Below are 18,541 nucleotides of genomic sequence, written 5' to 3'. Positions count from 1 at the left end.
GCTACTGCCATATACACATGCATTTTTGCTGGATTTTGGCCCAATACATCACCATTCTGCCAATGAAGTCAATCCTGCTGAACTTAAGCAGTGGATTTCAGTTCTACTTTACATTTTTAAAACATAATAATGGGATATAAGATTTTCCTCAATATCAAGAGATAGGTTTCTTGGCTGATATTTGCTGTCAAATATCCATGCATTGTGTTTGTATAAACATTTCTTCGAGGTGACTGCTTATCCATAATTAAGCAAAGTCATCACAGGATTATCATTTCTTAATGGCTCCTTGTTCATAGTTGCCTGGACAGGACTCAGAGATACATTTCTAATAGGCTACATATTTTCAAATATACTTCCAAATCTAAAAGGTGTTAAAATGTACCAATAACGCTAAGGTTTCTTAAACTGACAAATAAAAATGGTACATATTTATAGTATACAATATGTTTTATAATAAGTATATATTGGCGAATGGCTAAATTAAGCTAATTAACATATGCATTACTCTTTACATACTATTTTCTTGGTAAGAGCACTTAAAGTCTACTTCCTTAGCAGTTTTCAAGTTAAACTTTTTAAATTTAATTACACATTATCATCATCATAATTTTTACCTTGCTATTTATAAACAATCTTCTAGCTACAGATTGTTTAAGGCAAATTTTAAACAAGAACCATTAAGTTATAGGTTGTCATAGGCAACTCAAAAAAGATGAATATTTATCTTTGCTAACTGCCTATAAGCTGAAAAATGAAAATAAAATCATAGCAGAGACCAGGGATAGAACAGGCAGGTTTTTTTGTCCATTTTCATACAGGAAGAAAAGAGGTAGATACAACTGCTAAAGCTTCATTTCCTCAGCCTACTCTCATGATGGCTACAGTACATGATTCCATTTAAAGAACTAGTTCCAATAGTTTTTAAAAGTCGAATCTTACTGTTATTCATCTTGCCAAACCACAAGGATAAAAGTTCTGAAATAAGTTTTTAAAACTTCACAGATAATCAAAACATAAGAACGTATTTGTAATCAGCAAGAGATTTGGCCTCCAAAAGTTAGGAAATCTCCATGACTCTGAAAAGAGTGGCACACACACAAAAAAATAATCAAACAAGATCCCAAACAAAACCACAGGAAACAACTCAATGGAACATCAATCATATTTCAGAGGTTGCCCTGTTCTCTCTCTGCATGGGTCACCTGGCAGGTCAGATTTCACAGTGCAAGAACTAAGCATGCGTAACCTTTCTGAATGCATGCACTTTGCAAAGTAACAACTGCAGAAGGGACAAAGGAAAAAGTCCAAAACTCTGGTACAGTTTCTTCCATAATGCAAGCATAATGTATCTGGTGTCTACTTATTCCTCTTCTTTTTCTCCCTTTCCCATCATGAAGCAACCATAAATGGATGAAACACCAAGAAAATAAATACAAGAGAATGCAGGAAACTCAGGAATAATAATCAAAGGAGAGAGTGACCAACTATGCTACCTGCCTGGAACTGGTTCCAACTCTGGCACTTCAAGTCTCATATCCCGAGAAGCCCCTCAGCCCTGGGCAAATCAGGAGGTTGGTCTGTCTAATTAAAGGCATTTTAAAAAAGGAAAAGAAAGGTAAGTCTACAGGGAGAGGAAATGGGAAAAATAAGGTATATGCTCAGAATTAAAAAAGAGAGTAGGAAAGCAAAGAAATGAAAGGAAGACTACCAAAAAGTTAAATAATCCAAGAGCGAAAGAAAGAAATGAAGAAAACCAATGTGGAGAACCTAAAGTAGGAGTTAGATGGTAGATGAAAAGGGCAGAAGGGAAAGTACAGATCTGTTGCAGTTTGACCTTGGGAATAATAAGTAGAGAAATGAAATCAACAGTACAAAGGGCATCTTGCAGGCTGGCACCTGGAGAAGTGGTTTCTCCTGGGACAACTCTGAGGTCCACCGTCAAGGAGGGCGGTTAGGAATTTACCAGCCTTCAGATTTTATTCTCCAGACCGAAAATTCCAACTACCTGTAGCTGCCTACCTTCTCTACTTCAGTCATTCACAGACCCTGAAGTCAATTAAGTATCCAGATCCGCTAACAGAGGTTTCTCTTGGTTGATCATGTTTCTTGGCACAGATACCAAAAAACCAGCCACAGGCAACACAACCTGCAGAGGCAGAACCTAGAGAGGGAACTGAAGCCAGTTAGAGTGGGACCCTTGAGGTGGTTTTGGGATTCTACAACAAGAACAAATGGGGAAAGGGGAAAAAAGGAACGATGAGGCCTAACTACAAGCCTTGATTGTAGAGATGCCAGTGACCTCAGAGAACTGAAAAGATTGTTCCCCAGTCCTCACTCCAGTACATCCAGGAACAGTGTCTCTATATGTCTCTGTGGCCAAAGATGTGCATATTGAACTGATTGTACACTTTCAAAATGAAGCAGGCAAAGCAGCAGTAGCAGGTCTCAGTGGGGTAAAATTTACACCGAGAGTAAAATTTACAGAAAAGTAGCTTCTCTTTCATTTCCCTCTAAAAAAGGTCATATATTACTTCATAGGACAATTTGAGTGAGTATTCAGGAATGTGAGTCTAGAACCTTCGCAAAAGTAGAAGCCCCTGAGCCATGTACAAAACAGTCACAATTCCACAAAAATATTATTAGTACTATTAACTTCTAAGACAGCATAAATGCACAATAGAACTGACCATTCTGTCACTGACCATTTATCTCACAAATAGATATCAAGATTACCTTAACTTCAAAGTATGATTATATAAATACTTACTTCTCAGTTGTCTCTTTATTTCTTTTGCAGGATCTAGCCAGTTCTGCATGAGGGAAAAAAATTAACTCATAAGAAATATACTCTAGAGTCTAAAATAGAACAGTTCACAGTTTACATACTTATGCAAGTATAAACACATTTTAACAAAGTCCTATTCAAAGCAACTTTCACCTATTGGCATTCCACTGGGCTAAGTATTGCTTTGTTTTTAAGTATATATGTGTGTAAATGTGTTAAGTGTGTATTATAAATACAATATTCAAACGCTTTTAAGGTAGGTCTCATGGGCCTCATTCTCTTGCATCTAAAATGGTCCAAATGATGAGACATAATATTCAGGTAGTTTTTATTCAATAGCAGAACTGCCAACTAATAGCCCCTGCAGACACTGAAATGGGAGCTCCTCAAGGGCAAAAATGGGTTCTTAATCATGAAGGATAAAGTGTGAAAATGGAAACTGTTGGCTAAAAGTATATATATACCAATCAAACACAATTATCTCAACTCCTAAAGCCAACTACTTCTCTTCCTTAATCTTCCTTTTCCCTCCAACTGTGTAATTGTAAGGAGAGGTAAGGTCAGATTGGAGACAATAATTCCCTTCCTGGTCTTAATATAACATCCCTCTTTTTTCTTAACCTCATTCTAAGTTGGAGGTAACAATCACAAGGAATTCCCTTTCACTTTCCTCTCATGTCTGCTCCTTCAGAAAGCTTTCAGAAAAATGCTAGGAAGCTATTAAAATATCTTAAAGCAAAAAAGACCAAATTTAAACCAGTAGGTTTGAACCACCCAAGGACATGAAATTTTTGTTTTTCAAAGCTATCAGCAAAAGATCAATCCAAAAAAACTGAGGTTTTTTTGTTTATATTTTTATATTTACATTTTTCTATCCTCAAGTTATCACTAACATAGTGCATTTTTCGAGAGACAATAAACTAATTCAAATAAATAACTCTACTTAGTTTTATTCATTCTAAGCAGTATCCAAAATAATATAACAGGGGTCCTCAGCCCCATCCCATGGACTGGTACTGATCGTGGCCTGTTAGGAACTGGGCTGCACAGCAGGACATGAACAGCAGCTAAGTGAGCATTACCGCCTGAGCGCTGCCTCGTCTCAGATCACCACTGGCATTAGATTCTCAGAGGAGCACAGATTCTCAGAGTACCCTACTGTGAACTGCACAAGAGAGGGATCCAGGCTGTACGCTCCTTATGAGACTCTTCCAACTAATGCCTGATGATCTGAAGTGGAGCAGTTTCATCCCGAAAGCATTCCCTTACCCCCGCCCCGGTCTGTGGAAAAACTACCTTCCACAAAACCAGTCCCTGGTGCCAAAAAGGTTGGGGACCGCCGTATTGTAACATCTGTACTTACACAGAATTTTATTCAGATATATAAAGCAAACAATTAAAATGCGTAGTACATAGAAAATAACTTGCTGTCTTAATAACATATTAAAATGGTAAAACTGATACTATTAAAAAGTAAAAGAGTAAGATGCTGTGAAAGCAGAGCTGCACGGCCCCCTCGGGTTTCACGACTGTTCATGGCCTGCACTCAGGGCAGCAAGGATCCAAGGTGTGCATGGTTCTGTTCTAACACTGGTTATATTCAAACCTCTCCATAAAGAACTGCCAGAGCATGGTCTAGTTTCGTATTACTGGTATCCCAGCTGCATGTACTACTCATGTGAGGGGCAGCAGGCCTCTCTAAGGGGGCCTCCAGTGCCATGTGAGGGAGCAGCTCTAATTCTCCCTTGGGAAAACAGTCTGCCATTCAGTTTGCATGCACTGCAGCTGCTGTCCCACCCAACAGCTGGCTCACAAATGGCCAGCCTTGATGAGTGCATAAGAATGAAAAAACACATCATTCAGCCTCTAGCCCAGACTGGTTGGAGGCTGGGAGAGCGGTGAGAAAGCAAATGGGTGGAATTTCTACCCAAGGAACAACCATAGCAAGAAAAACAGAATCAGATGGTGCCAAATTGAAAAGAAAAGAAAAAAAAATCCCCAGAACATTAACACAGAGAAAGAAGAGAGTAGAGGAGACAGTGCTGGTCTTAAAGACAGACCCTTCCAAATGCCCTGTTCCATTAAGTGTGAGCATTGGTATAGATCCCAGCACAGAAGAGCAACAAAGGACCCTTCTCTGTTCCAGGAGAGGATGGTGGAAGCTTGCGATCTCAAGGACTAACCCTGTGTCTCAACCACCTGGCACCTTCTATTCTCACCTAAAGCACCGAGCCCTTGTACAAATTACCTAACAGTTTCTGCAGGCCATGGTGAGAGTCAGGAGAGCTCTAAAAGCCCAGTAATATGAGTGAAAAGTCTGCCAGCCAAATTTAGACTTCGTGTCATTCTCAGACCACTTTCCACAACACTGCCAGAGAGATTACTGAAGGCTGAAATGGCTTACTTTCAACCCTACCCAACGACTAAGTGGGTGGAGTTTACCTGATGTGATCAAATAGCAGCATGATTTCCTCACCTGGTTTTCTCTTTTCTAAACACCTTCACGTTCACACTGTTAAGCTCCATTCTTGCCAAGCATTAGGCTGTCTTCTCAATCCCTAGCACTACAGCTTTGCAAGGGGTGGAAGAGACCGTATTATTCATATCTTCCAGGGTTCTTGGCAGTTTTAGGCAACCAGTAAGTACTAAATATCTGCTGACTGGTAACGCCCATTGCTTGCCTCCTTTCTCTCCATGCTGTGATCATCTTAAATGATCACAAGTTATATTATTTTTAGTACAATTATTTTTACTTGAATAAGTATCTCTAATGAGTACTTAAATGGTAGGTGGGATATAGCATCATAAATTCCTAAGTAAAAAAACAAAAAATGACTTAAAAGAAACACAAATTAATGATCTACATTATGAGTTACAAAGAAATAGTAAACCAAACTTGTAAATACAGTAAACAATAAAAATAATAAAATAAAAATAAAAGTAAATAATAAAAATAACCAAATTCTTGGTTTGACGCTTAAGGAGGAGGGCTGGGTGGACCAAGAAGCAGACTCAAAAAGGTGGAAAATGCCATCAGACAATGAGAAAAATGTATGGGGGTGCATGAGCACAACACACAACACCCCACTCACCCCATGATATGTTACAGTATTCACTGCCAGGTTTTAGACAAAGATTCGGCTACTACGGCCACATATATAAACTTTGGATTCAGAAATACATGCTGTCAAATTCTGGTTTTGCATTAACTCTGTAACTTAGGCACATTTTTTGGCTTCAAGCCTCAATTTCCTCAAACACAAAACGGAGATCACAACATCTACCTCATAGGGTAGTTGTTTTCGAACGATATTTATTCCTAAAGAATAAATATGCATGCAAGTACTTTCCCCAGTACCTCAACATTAGCAGGTCACTATCTGCAATAATAAAACTAAATTATCATCTTTTAGTATATATCTCTTCTTCACATAATTTTATATTTCCATAGGTGGTGTGTTACATATATTAAAGAATTTAATCTCTACATAAATATTTCTGCCCACAAAAAGTTAATAAATCAGACTTTGGGTTCACAAAATAGGGTTACGATATTCATAGGAGAGATGAAATGAAAACCAAACCCCTTTTCCTCAGAGAAAATGTCTCATGTCAGCCCTTTCTATATAAAGCTGCCTTAGTGTAGAAAACATTCTTCTTGGAAATGAAGACATCAGTAACATGATCCCTTCTCATGAAAACAGTCACAGGTATGACTAGTCTAAGTGCTTCCATGTACATGTTAAAGTATTATCCGGCTAAGCTTTTCTACGTTTTGGCTGATGTGTAAAAACCCACCTGGCAAATTTTTTAAAAGAGATTTGTCCCTGGACCACTCCTGGGAACATCCTAAAACATTCTCCAGGGAAAGGACCCAGGAAAGTGACAGCTTCAGGCAATTCAAGATCAGGCAAGACAGGGATTTTCTCAGTGTTTCCCGAATCTTAAGGTATAAGCAACTATGCAAAACTCGAAAACTGAAACCTTTATCAGGTTTCAAAAAATTTATCTTGGTTTATTAAAAAATAAACAAAAGAAGTATTTTGCAAACTACCTAAGGGGCGGAACAGTCACTTACTCAATTCAGTATCCTCATCACTTTCCCCTCTCTACTCCCACTCCAAACCCAAAACATGAACGCAGTAAATATTTATCTCCTGAATGACCAACTGGTAAAATAAGGCACTAATAATAAAAGTTACAAGGAATCCTAAAACAGGCTTCCATCATAAGTAAACTAAAAATAAAATGAGACCTTAGAATATCGAGTATCATTAAATCACCTTCAAACATGAAATCGGGAGATAATAAACTCAAGTTTGGGGAAAAAATGTCACATGTTTATTTTCACTAACTTCTAACTGAAACTTAGCATCACTGTCAATTAGGAACATAGCAGAAAAAAAACCTGGTTAATAATATCAGCAGCACCTCTTTGTCACCAGCAGAAACAAAAAACATTTCCATATCACATTGTAGTAGCTGCAGATCTTAAAATACAATTTATTGCTGGGTGTGGTGGCTCATGTCTGTAATCCCAGCACTTTGGGAGGCTGAGGCAGGTGGATCACGAGGTCAAGAGATTGAGACCATCCTTGTCAACACAGCGAAATCCTGTCTCTACTAAAAATTAAAAAAAAAAAAAATAGCTGGGCGTGGTGGCACACGCCTGTAGTTCTAGCTACTCGGGAGGCTGAGGCAGAAGAATCACTTCAACCTGGGAGGTGGAGGTTTCAGTGAGCCAAGATTGCACCACTACACTACAGTCTGGCAAGAGAGCACGGCTCTGTCTCAAAAAAAAAAATAAATAAATAAATATATATATATATATATATATATATATATATATAATTTATGCTAGGTAATATTTTGAAATCACAGTGGCTATTAGACTAGACATTGAAGATTAACATAGAAATAAAAACACATACTAATATGGTTTGACTCTGTGTCCCCACCCAAATCTCATCTTGTAGCTCCCATAATTTCCATGTGTTGTGGAAGGGGCCTGGTGGGAGGTTATTGAATGTTGGGGGTGGGCCTTTCCATCCCATTTTCATGATGGTGAATGGGTCTCACGAGATCTGGTGGTTTTAAAAATGGGAGTTTCTCTGCAAAAGCCCTCTCTCTGCCTGCTGCCATCCACATAAGATGTGACTTGCTCCTCCTTGCCTTCCACCATGATTGTGAGGCCTCCCCAGCCATGTGGAACTGTTAAATCCAATAAACCTTTCTTTTTTAAATTGGCCAGCCTCAGGTATGACTTTATCAGCAGTGTAAAAATGAACTAATACGCATACCTATTATTTGTCTCAAATTTTAGATTACTATTTATATGCACTAAAGAATTTAATCTCTACATGAATATCTCTGCCCACAAAAAGTTAATAAATCAGACTTCAGGTTTACAAAATAGGGTCACTATATTCATGTTACTTAGTTATTGGCTTTCATTGTAGCCCTGTATACTTTATTATAGTTATACATAGAAAACACTGTTCTGAAGAGCAGCCTGTAGAATTCATCAGACTGCCAAAGGAATCCATGGCACAAAAAGAGGTGGGATTTTTTTTTTCCTCCCTTAAAAGGTTACAGAAATTTTTTTTAACTAAGCAGCACAGCGAATAACTGTACTTATATATACTTTACACTAAAGTCTTTCTGTTAATTAGAGAAGCTCCTTAATCTTACTCTTTATCTGCCACAAATCTGAGCATGAAAGTGTCTTCCAACATTTCCCCTATAACATTTTCAATACAGATTCCCAGAAAAAGTGTTGAAGATGATTCTCAATTACGCTCTAGTGACAGAAACATCTAGGGGAAAAAAGCTTAATTATGAATCATGATACTATATTTATATTCATAGAATACAGTGTTGGAAAGAACCTCAGAGAATATATGGTCCAAATGTCCATATTTGGGAAATGGTCTAACTTTCTTGCCTCAGTGGCTATGAATATTTTAACACTTCTGGGACCACGAACACATGGGATCACTAGGACTCCCCTACTCCCATGGCTTTCATGACATTTCAAATTCCTATAATGCTCTGCTACATCAAAATAGTTTACCCCTTCATCAGTGCTTCTCAAACTTTAAAGGGGCATATGAATCACCTGAATATCTAGTCAAAATAAAGACTATTTGAGCAGGTCTAGGGTGAGCACTAGAATTCCTCATTTCTAAGAAACTTCGGCATGGTACCAACACTGCTGGTCCTTGAACCACTCTTCCAGTAATATAGCGCTGGAGTTCTATTTATGTAGAAATTCCTCTCTTTTCCTGAAAGCTAAATATAGAGAGACATTTTTCAAGTCCTACTGGCTTGTCAGTCTTCACTGAGTAAACCTAATTGTTGACAGCTTCCTGCAGAAAGCCCTGGCAGGGCAGTTTCCACATTCCCTATCTAAGTGATCTTTTGAATTCCTCCCCATCACAATAGCTGCACCAAAGAATGCCAGGTCTTTTGATTCTACTTGCTAATCACTTTCACCTGACACAGATACACAACCACAGTCATCAACCTGCAGCATCCTATTAGTAGTCTGGGTGTGCGGTTGCACAGGGCAGGGTCCCGACCACGCTTGATCTGATAACAACTCAAAATACAGTCACAAAATCCATCTTCTAGTTCTGACAAAGAGTCTTTTCTTGACCAAACTTTAGTCAGGTGCTTCTGAATCCTCTTCCCAATTAGCTTCAACTTTTGGACATCTGTATCCATCTACACAAAATCCAACTTTAGCAAGAATCCTGTTAGTAAGTTGGCTTAGTGAGAATCCCCCACCCTTGATAACTAATCACCCTGGATTTCTGAGGGGGTTCCTCATCCTCCACTATCCCCCAAGTGATGACAGATCACTGTCGTCTGCCTTCAGCAGGAATCCTGTTAGCTTGGTTTAGCCAGAATTCCCCTAAGTGCCCCCTGATGCTTCCTCTTAGCAGTTTTCCAGCTACAGACCCCCACCCTGCTCCTTGACTATAAATTCCCACTTTTCCTTGTATCTGGAATTGAGCCCAATCTCTCTTGCTTACTGCAAAACCCCATTGCAAAGGTCCTTATACTTATTGCAACAGTCCTGAATAAAATCCGCCTTACTATTTTAACAAGCGTTAGAATAGGTTTTTCTTTAACAGTTCCTTCCCCCAACCCCTACAAAAAAAAATCTATGTCACTCATTTAATTCCCCTTTAAGTTAGACCCTAAGATCCCAGAGTTAGAAGTTTCTTCAAATGCCTCGCCATGCCTCCCTCATTTGCTTTAGGTGATCTCTAATTTGGCCAGGTAAGAGAAATTAACAAATTCAATCCAATTCACAGTGTATTACTAAATGTTAAAAGTTAAAAATAGTTTTGTCTAGAATCTGCATTTTCTCACAGAAATTTATAGCACTGAAACAGATCCCTTTAATATACCTTTGCCTAAATTGGGTTTAAAAGAACTCTACCGTAATGCTGGTGTTAGGAGAAAAGTTACAGGCACTGTATCACAGTGAAACATTCACTACACATCTGGGAGAATGCGGGATTATAAAGTTTAACTGGATTGGATGTAGGACTTTATTAAAGAATAGTTTATATACGCAAACAGTTTAATATTTGAGTTTTTACTTCTAGTTTCTGGAAGGAAATGGTCTGACTCTTAGATGACTGCTTCAATTAATTTTCATAAAGTTAGCAGTGGATATCAACTACATTTCTAACAAGCTCCTTTTTCAATATAGCTTGCAGCCAAATTACATTATAATGTCATTTTGGGCCAAATGCCAAACTATTAACATCAAAAATTCAAGACAGTATTTTTCCCTTTAGAGAGAGTCCAAAACCTTTAATGATGGTTTTGTTTAGACATGAATACAGGAACTATATGGACTTGGAATTCCATATTGAATAACATGTTTCTTGATTCCACATATTTTTTACAACATTTTCCATAGTAAAGTTTATATAAGCACTCTCAATAGACATTAAAAAGCTTTAACACTAACCATGATAGATTGTCATACTCAGAATGAACTAAAAAGGCTTTCATCTCAGTGTCTCAACTATGAGAGATATAGTACTGTTAAAACCAAAAGAATGTGTAAATTTTCTCTCCATGAAAAATTTTTATACAAACAATCATGGTTTTCATTCACCTTCACTGTATAATGCGTTGAAGTAAGTATCAAAATTTCCCGTAAGTACAGGTAATGTTCAGCATGAAAAAGCAAGATGCTTATATCATTATATTCTGTTGTTAAAACTGGATGGGTTTTAAACAAAGCAGGACTGACTGAGCTGAGCTAGTATAATAGTAATAAATTTCTTTGGGAAAAAAATAGGATACCATACAAATCTATTTTGGAAAAATAAGAGTTGTTTTGCCTAGATGTTTTGAGGACTGGATTTTGTCTACATAAGCAGGTAGAAATTTTTTTAAATTGCACAAAACAAAATTATTAATATATAATCATGATAGATTATATATTAATAATTAAATATATTGCTAATTATAATAAAATATTCACTCCTGAAAAGTGAATGTTTCAGGAAGGAGACCTAATTCTTTAGTTCCCAAAGTTTTTGAGTTAAAGCCTATATACATAGCATGTATATGATTTTATAGGTTCATCTTACCTTTCATAAGAGAAACTACCATGTACAATAAGGAATTATGAATTCCTTATTTAGCATTAGCATCTTTTTATCAATGAAAATGCGACAGTAGATCCAACCAAATGTACCTTTATCTTAGAATTTTCTTCCTTAATGATCTTAAACTCTCCTTGACTTCAGCTATCCCCTTCCACGGCCACACCCCCGGGTCTTGTCATTATCACTCGGCTCTTCATCTCCTTCGGCTTCAACAGCCCATTCTCAGATGCAATCACTTCCACCTCTCCTAATTTTCTACCCATTTGTCCCCACTGTATCTGCTCTCCAACATCTTTGAACATTCATCCTTTGCCCCAGCCATGTTCTCCCAGTTCATCGGCCTATTACAGCTTTAGGAATTTTCCTTCCCGAGACCCTGTGAATAATCAACTTAATGACATCTCATCAGCAACTCCAGACTTGACAATCCTTTGTCCTCCTACTATTGCCTCCATGAACACAGTTAACTGAGAACCTTGCTAATAATCCATTTCTCAACTATGATACTCAGGTTGCTGATGGCAATTAAAGAAAAACGCACACAAATATATTCTGCTCCCATCACAATTTTATGGACCCCCTTCCCCAAAATCTCAGCAGAACTGTTAACTGCAATCCACATACTAATTCTTGGTTGGCTGCCTCTCCTGTCCCACTGCTACCCTAGTCACTCTTAAGAAAATGTTTTTACCCTCTATTTCACAGAGATTTGAGGCTGCACTTTGCTCAACTAAGATTTTTTTTTAACAACTGTGTCACCTCTTATTCTGTTTCTTGCAGACTCAGGATGACATCACCTCTTTATTCAAGGCTAATCCTCTTCATGACTTTCATCATCACAGTCACTCTCCTCTCTCTTCAACGATAAACTTTTCTTGGGCTTTCTCATAGCTAAACTCAAAGTGATTTCCATCAAAGTAAATCTGCCAACCCCAAAACTCTTAGTAAACTCTCTCCGCTGTGCAATATGATAGCCACTGGTCACATGAGGCTATTTGAATTTAAATTAGTTACAGCAAATAAAATTTAAGTTGATTTTCTCAGACACACTAACCATCTTTCAAGTGATCAATAGCCAATGGCTGCCATGCTGGACAGTGCAGGTATCGAACATTTCCATCATCATGGAAACTTGTATCGGACACTGCAGGTCTATATTCTGTAGTATCATTCTCCCATCTGTACTTTTCTCCACAGCCAAGCACTTCTTTAAACAATAGTTTACACTCGCTCTCAAATTTCCTTTTTTTTTAAAGACAGAGTCTTGCTCTGTTGCCTAGAGTGCAGTGGTGCAATCATAGCACATTGCTACCTCGGCCTACTTGGCTCAAGTGATCCTCCTACCTCAACACCCCTCTCCCTTCCTCCAAGTAGTTGAGACTAAAGGTATGTACCACTATGCCTGGCTAATTTTTTAATTTTTTTGTAGAGACAAAGTCTCAGTGTGTTACCCAGGCTGGTCTCAAACTCCTGGGATCAAGTGATCCTCCTGCCTGGGCCTCCTAAAGTGCTGGAATTACAAGTGTGAGCCACCACACCCAGCTTCTCAAATTCTTTACTGTTAATGTTCTTCATCCTTCACCTACTCCCTGTTCACCAATCACCTAGCCAACAGCTTACAAACATATCCAAGTTGGCAAAATAGAAATTAAATTCCATCTCCGCTCCCTAGTATACCTCAAACAGCTGCTCCTCCTCCAAAGTCCCTTTGTAAAAGTCTCCATCAAGCTCCCCAGCTACCCAACCCTGAAACCTAGGATTTTTCCCCAATTCTTCCCCCACCCACCTGCTGCCATAGCTCAGAGATGACAGTTACAAAGTCCTGTGGATATTACCTATGCAGAATTTTTGTTCTTTTCTCTTCAGTCCTGGTACCACTGCCCTAGTTTTTATCATCTCTGGACTGAACTACTGTAACCATCTCCTGACCTTCCTGCCTCTGGTCTCAATCCCCTATAATCTCGCCTCACACAATGAACAGGTTCTTTCTGATACCCAAATCTGACCATGCTACCTCCTACTTAAAATCTAGATTCCTCAGCATGAGATGCAAGATCCAAAGAATGATCTTTGCTTATTTTTCCAGCTGCTTTCCCATAAACTCCATTAGCACTCCCCACAAAGTCACCCCAAATTAACCCATGATCTAAGTTAAAACAGTGTGCTCATGAGAAAACACAGCTGCAACACCAGTCCCTACCTCCCCCTGCCAACTTGCCTACCCCTCACAAGTCTTTCCTTTCTGGAGAGGCTGTAACTGCCACATCCTCCAGCCCTTCAGACAACTTGAAGCTCCACGCCCACATCATGATAATTCATGCTGGAACAATTACTTTTCTTCTGTGCAGAATGTCCCTTCCTGGTCCACATCCAGAATACTGGCCATAATTCTCAATAGCTATAATTGAATTTCAACACTAAACCGCTCATATGATTTCCAAAATTTATAGATCTGCTTTAATATAACAATATAAAATATTCATACCACAGGCCCTTGTCAGGTAGTAAAGCTTGAAAGTGTCGTCTATATGGTCCCTAATAAATGTCCAGCTGGTATTTAGGACAGGGTATATTAACCTCTATCATTGAATTGAATTAGATTACTGGAAAGCTATATACCTGAAAATATTAGCCTGACCAAAGATTAATCTGTTTTCTGGCCCAACATATCTGAGGAATAGGACATATCCCTGCTCAGCCTATAACATCCTTCAACATCCTACATGTAAATTAAATACTAATGGCACTATGTTTTAACTGGAAAGGGAGGAATTACGGCATACCCAATGAACGTGCATTGCTATGTGTGTGCGCATGCGCACATGTGTGTTTAGGAACAATGGAGGTAGGAGAGAGATAAATAAGATACCTAATTGAAAATCCATCCCCCAGGTGATTCTAACACAAAGGAAGAAGTCTCTTTTGAGCAGCACTGGCACGGACCTTCACAGAATCACCAACAATAAGTTAGTTCATGCCCTTAAATTTATTGACAATATAATAGAAACATCACCTGTGAAACTCATCCTAGGAACTCAGCTCACAATGTCCTTCAACATCCCATGTGTAAATTCTTGCAAGGTGACTTTCAGAATTTGAGAACATGAAAAATTCCTCTGAGGCAAGTTGGTATTCTTCTACTTTCCAGTTATGATAGCTATAAAAAAAACTGTGCCCGTTTTTACCTTGACTGACAGAAAGTTTACAACTGTTGCATTTTCCCTAAAATCTAAAATTTATTTTTTTCTTCTGAGTTTTTTGCCTGAATTTGAATCTTATCACCAACATTATTGGCTAGGTGACCTTGGGTGACTTCTTTAACTTCTCTATGCCTCAAATTTCTGCATCGAAAATTGTGGTTAATAATAATCCTCTATTAATAATAATAATAATAATAATAATCCTTTTAGGATTATTCTGGGAACTATATGAGACAACACAGGTAAGATGCTTAGAATTGTGCGTGCTGCCTAGAGAGAATACCAGAATGATCCAGACTGATCAGCTGTTAGCCATTTCTGCTTTATTTGGAATATTTTTATGGTAAAAGCCACCTCTGATTCTTTTAAAAACAGGTAAGTTACAAAGGACTACACCTGGTTACAAGCCTCCACATAAATATGATATTCATGTCAGGAAATAAAGCTACCCCATGCACCCTGCACTGCTAAGACAGATTATATCTAGAGTGGGGTATTTGTTCCATGCAGGCTGCCATTCTTTAAGCCACATCCAAAACTAAATTCACTTATTTACTTGTTCTTTCCATAAGTTATTGAACCTAAAACTCGGTATGTCAGAAACTACACTCAGATATCCCCTACCAATCCCCAACAGAGTCCTCCTTTCCTTCTTACTGAACACCTCCAACCATCCAGTAACCCAGGCCTTAATTCTTGGTATCTGTCATCCTTCATGCTAAATCATTCATCAGATTAAGTCAGCCTCCTTTCTCACTCTCTCTTAAATCACTGGCTTTTCTACTTCCACTGCGACAACCTTACTCAAGGCTACTTTTGTGCTTTGGGTGCGCAGCCCTACTCAAGTCCCCTCTCATCCCATTCCCACCATCAACCAAAGTGACCTTTTTAAAGACAAAACTGGTCATCTACATCCTTGCTTCAGCCTATCAACAGTTTGCCATTTTTCTTAGCAAAAAGGAAATGTCCCAAGCCTTAACATGTAGCCTTAAACGGCCCTGCATGATCTGAGCCTCATTAACACCCACCCTTTCCCCTAGCCTGATCTCATCCTTCCCTTACTAACCCACACCAGGCTTCTTTCCAGTTTTTAAGCAGACAGCTGCTCCAGTCTCAGGGCCTCGTGTATGTGCTTCCCATGTCCCATCGCCCAGCCAAAGTCCACTCACACATGAGATTTCTGCTTATGCATCAGTTCCTGCTAAGCAGGGTCTTCCTGTTAGCATCCTGACTTTTTCCTGCAGAGTAGCAGTCAAAATTCAGTAACTGCAGAATTAGCTTTTCCACTCTGCCTCCTCAACTAAAACATAAGCAGGGACATCCCTGAGGGCAGGGTCTCGGTTCTCACTGTTTATGGTTACAACCTCAGCAGCGAGCATACTGGTTTTTACACAGCCAGTGGGGTTACTTTTAATTGTGGTAAAAGGCACGTAACATAAAACTTGCCATTGTAACCATTTATTAATGTACAGTTCAGTAATGTAAACACTATTCTCATTGTACAACAGATCTCTAAAACTTTCACATCTTGCAAAACTGAAACTTTACCTCTGCCAGCCCCTAGCAACCACCATTCTACTCTCTGTTTCTATGAGTCTGCTTCATATAAGTGGAATCCTACGGTGCTTGTCTTTTAGTGGCTGCCTTAACTCACTTAACATAGTGTCCTCTAGGTTAATCCATGATATAACATGCAACAGGATTTCCTTCTTTCTCAATGCTGAGTATGTATTGATAGGTACATACATATTCCATTGTATGTATGTACCACATTTTCTTTATTCACCCATTAATGGACATTTAGGTTGCTTCTATCTCTTGGCTGTTGTGAATAATGCTGCAGTGAACACGGGTATCTAAATATCTCTTCAAGATCTTGCTTTCAATTATTTTGTATATATACTCAGAAGTGGGACTGCTAGATCATGTAGTAGTCCTATTTTGCTGTTGTTGTTAAGATGGAGTTTCACTCTTGTTTTCCATGCTGGAATGGAATGGCACGATATCTGCTCACTGCAACCTCTGCCTCCCAGGTTCAAGCAATTTTTCTGCCTCAGCCTCCAAAGTAGCTGGGACTACAGATGCGCACCACCATGTCCAGCTAATTTTTGTATTTTTAGTAGAAACAGGGTTTCACTGTGTCATCCAGGCTGATCTTAAACTCCTGACCTCGTGATCCACCTGCCTTGGACTCCCAAAGTGCTGGGATTACAGGCGTGAGCCACTCTGTGCCTGGCCAGTAGTTCTAGTTTTAACCTTCTGTGGAAGCTCCACAGTGTTTTCCAGAGTGGTTGTATCAGTTTACCTTCCTACCCACAGTACACATCATCTCCAGTCTCTCCACATCCTTGCCAACACTTGCTATTTTCTATTTTCATGAGAGTGGATATCCTTATAGGTGTGAAATGACACACAGGTAATAACTAGCAGTTAATGTCTACATATACAGAGGCTGCACAGATAAGTTAAGGCATAGCTTCTACTATCAAGGAATTCACACAATAATGAGAGAAAGAGTAACACACAAACAAGGTGTGTACTAAAGGTACAGACAACAGAGAGAGAACTGTCAATTCCCGCATCCAGTAGGCAGTTAAGAATATGAGTCTGAGATTCAGTGAAAGCTATGAAGTGGACACATAAATTGAGAGTTGTCAAAATAAAAAAATAGTATATCTTACCATCTAAATAAATACTACTCTTTCTTATGCAAAACTGGTATTCCAAAAATACCAAATTTCTTTTTTTTTTTCTTTCTTTCTTTTTTGAGATGGAGTCTCGCTCTGTCGCCCAGGCTGGAGTGCAATGGCGCGATCTCAGCTCACCGCAACCTCTGCCTCCGGGTTCAAGCGATTCTCCTGCCTCAGCCTCTCGAGTAGCTGGGACTACAGGCGTATGCCACCACGCCCAGCTAAATTTTGTAATTTTAGTTGAAACAGGGTTTTACTACCTTGGTCTGGCTGGTCTTGAGCTCCTGATCTCAAGTGATCCACCTGCCTTGGCCTCCCAAGTGCTGGGATTACAGGCATGAGCCACCACGCCCAGCCCAGATTTCTTAATGTAGTATATCCTATGTCTACTAAGATAACATGTTATCCTATGTATTGTACAACATGCTGAATTGTCCCTCTGCTTTACAAAGATTATATTATATGCTCCTATGAATCTAACAGTATGTAATCTCAAAAAAAGTAGGTAGTCCTAACCAAATTCCCACCACTTCCTTTTTTGCAGCTTTTAGGACCAACAGAAGAGCACATAATTGGAAACAATATCAAGACCACCTTATAATTTATAGTCTAAAAAACACCTAGTTTATTTAGTCAAATGTGCTATTACATCTGAGAACAGTACTCTAAACAGAGTTCTATTAAGAATACTGGTGTACTACTCAGCAGGCAGCCATGCAATTTAATTGTCTTTAGTCTAAACATGGAATTAAACCACAAATTAGATACCAAGTATTTAAAGCAAAGCAAGTAGAGAAAACTTAAAGTATATATAATTATCACCCTTACTATCCTCTATTTCATTAGTAGGACGTGTAAATACAAACAATGATAGCAACATAGGCAAATAAAATTCACACTTCTGTCCTTCTATTGATTGCTCTGTTCTACTGACTGTAATTTGAATGTCAGATAATGGAGAGTAGCCCCTTTCACTGTGAGCAAGTGTTCTTGGTATTCTCAGACAGAATCATTCCAATAAGCTACCGTCCCTGCTTTTCAGGTATGCCTTAATACCTAGCATACAGGTGACTGCACAATATGAGCTGATGTGATCAGCTTCTTTACTTACCTGGTAGCAAAAGGCCGGATTGAGTGACTGAGAGCCAAAAGTGATTGAAATGATACCATTTAGTCTGTGTTATCCTTACGCCAGAACATCAATTTTCCACTGATGACATTCTA

General features: G+C 38.8%; 1 protein-coding gene across 39 annotated transcripts in view; it reads right to left on the bottom strand.

Moving 5' to 3' along the window:
* The window catches only part of EPB41L2 (erythrocyte membrane protein band 4.1 like 2), a 225,776-nt gene that overhangs the window by 69,763 nt on the left and 137,472 nt on the right, over positions 1–18,541 (bottom strand). For all 39 annotated transcript variants that reach the window (XR_004267794.1, XR_004267795.1, XR_004267796.1 and 36 more), the window contains exon 5: positions 2,771–2,813. Coding sequence is in view for 35 of the 39 variants with exons in the window: in XM_032274787.1 (XP_032130678.1) it covers positions 2,771–2,813 (43 nt within the window). In the remaining 4 variants the exon portion in view is untranslated. The remainder of the gene's footprint in view (positions 1–2,770; positions 2,814–18,541) is intronic.

The sequence above is a fragment of the Sapajus apella genome, unplaced genomic scaffold (genome assembly GCF_009761245.1).
Source record: "Sapajus apella isolate SASKATOON/1434 unplaced genomic scaffold, GSC_monkey_1.0 scaffold6, whole genome shotgun sequence".
In the NCBI taxonomy this organism is placed as follows: Eukaryota; Metazoa; Chordata; class Mammalia; order Primates; family Cebidae; genus Sapajus; species Sapajus apella.
The sequence above is the reverse complement of the archived record's forward strand: the minus strand, read 5'-3'. Positions and strand labels throughout refer to the sequence as shown.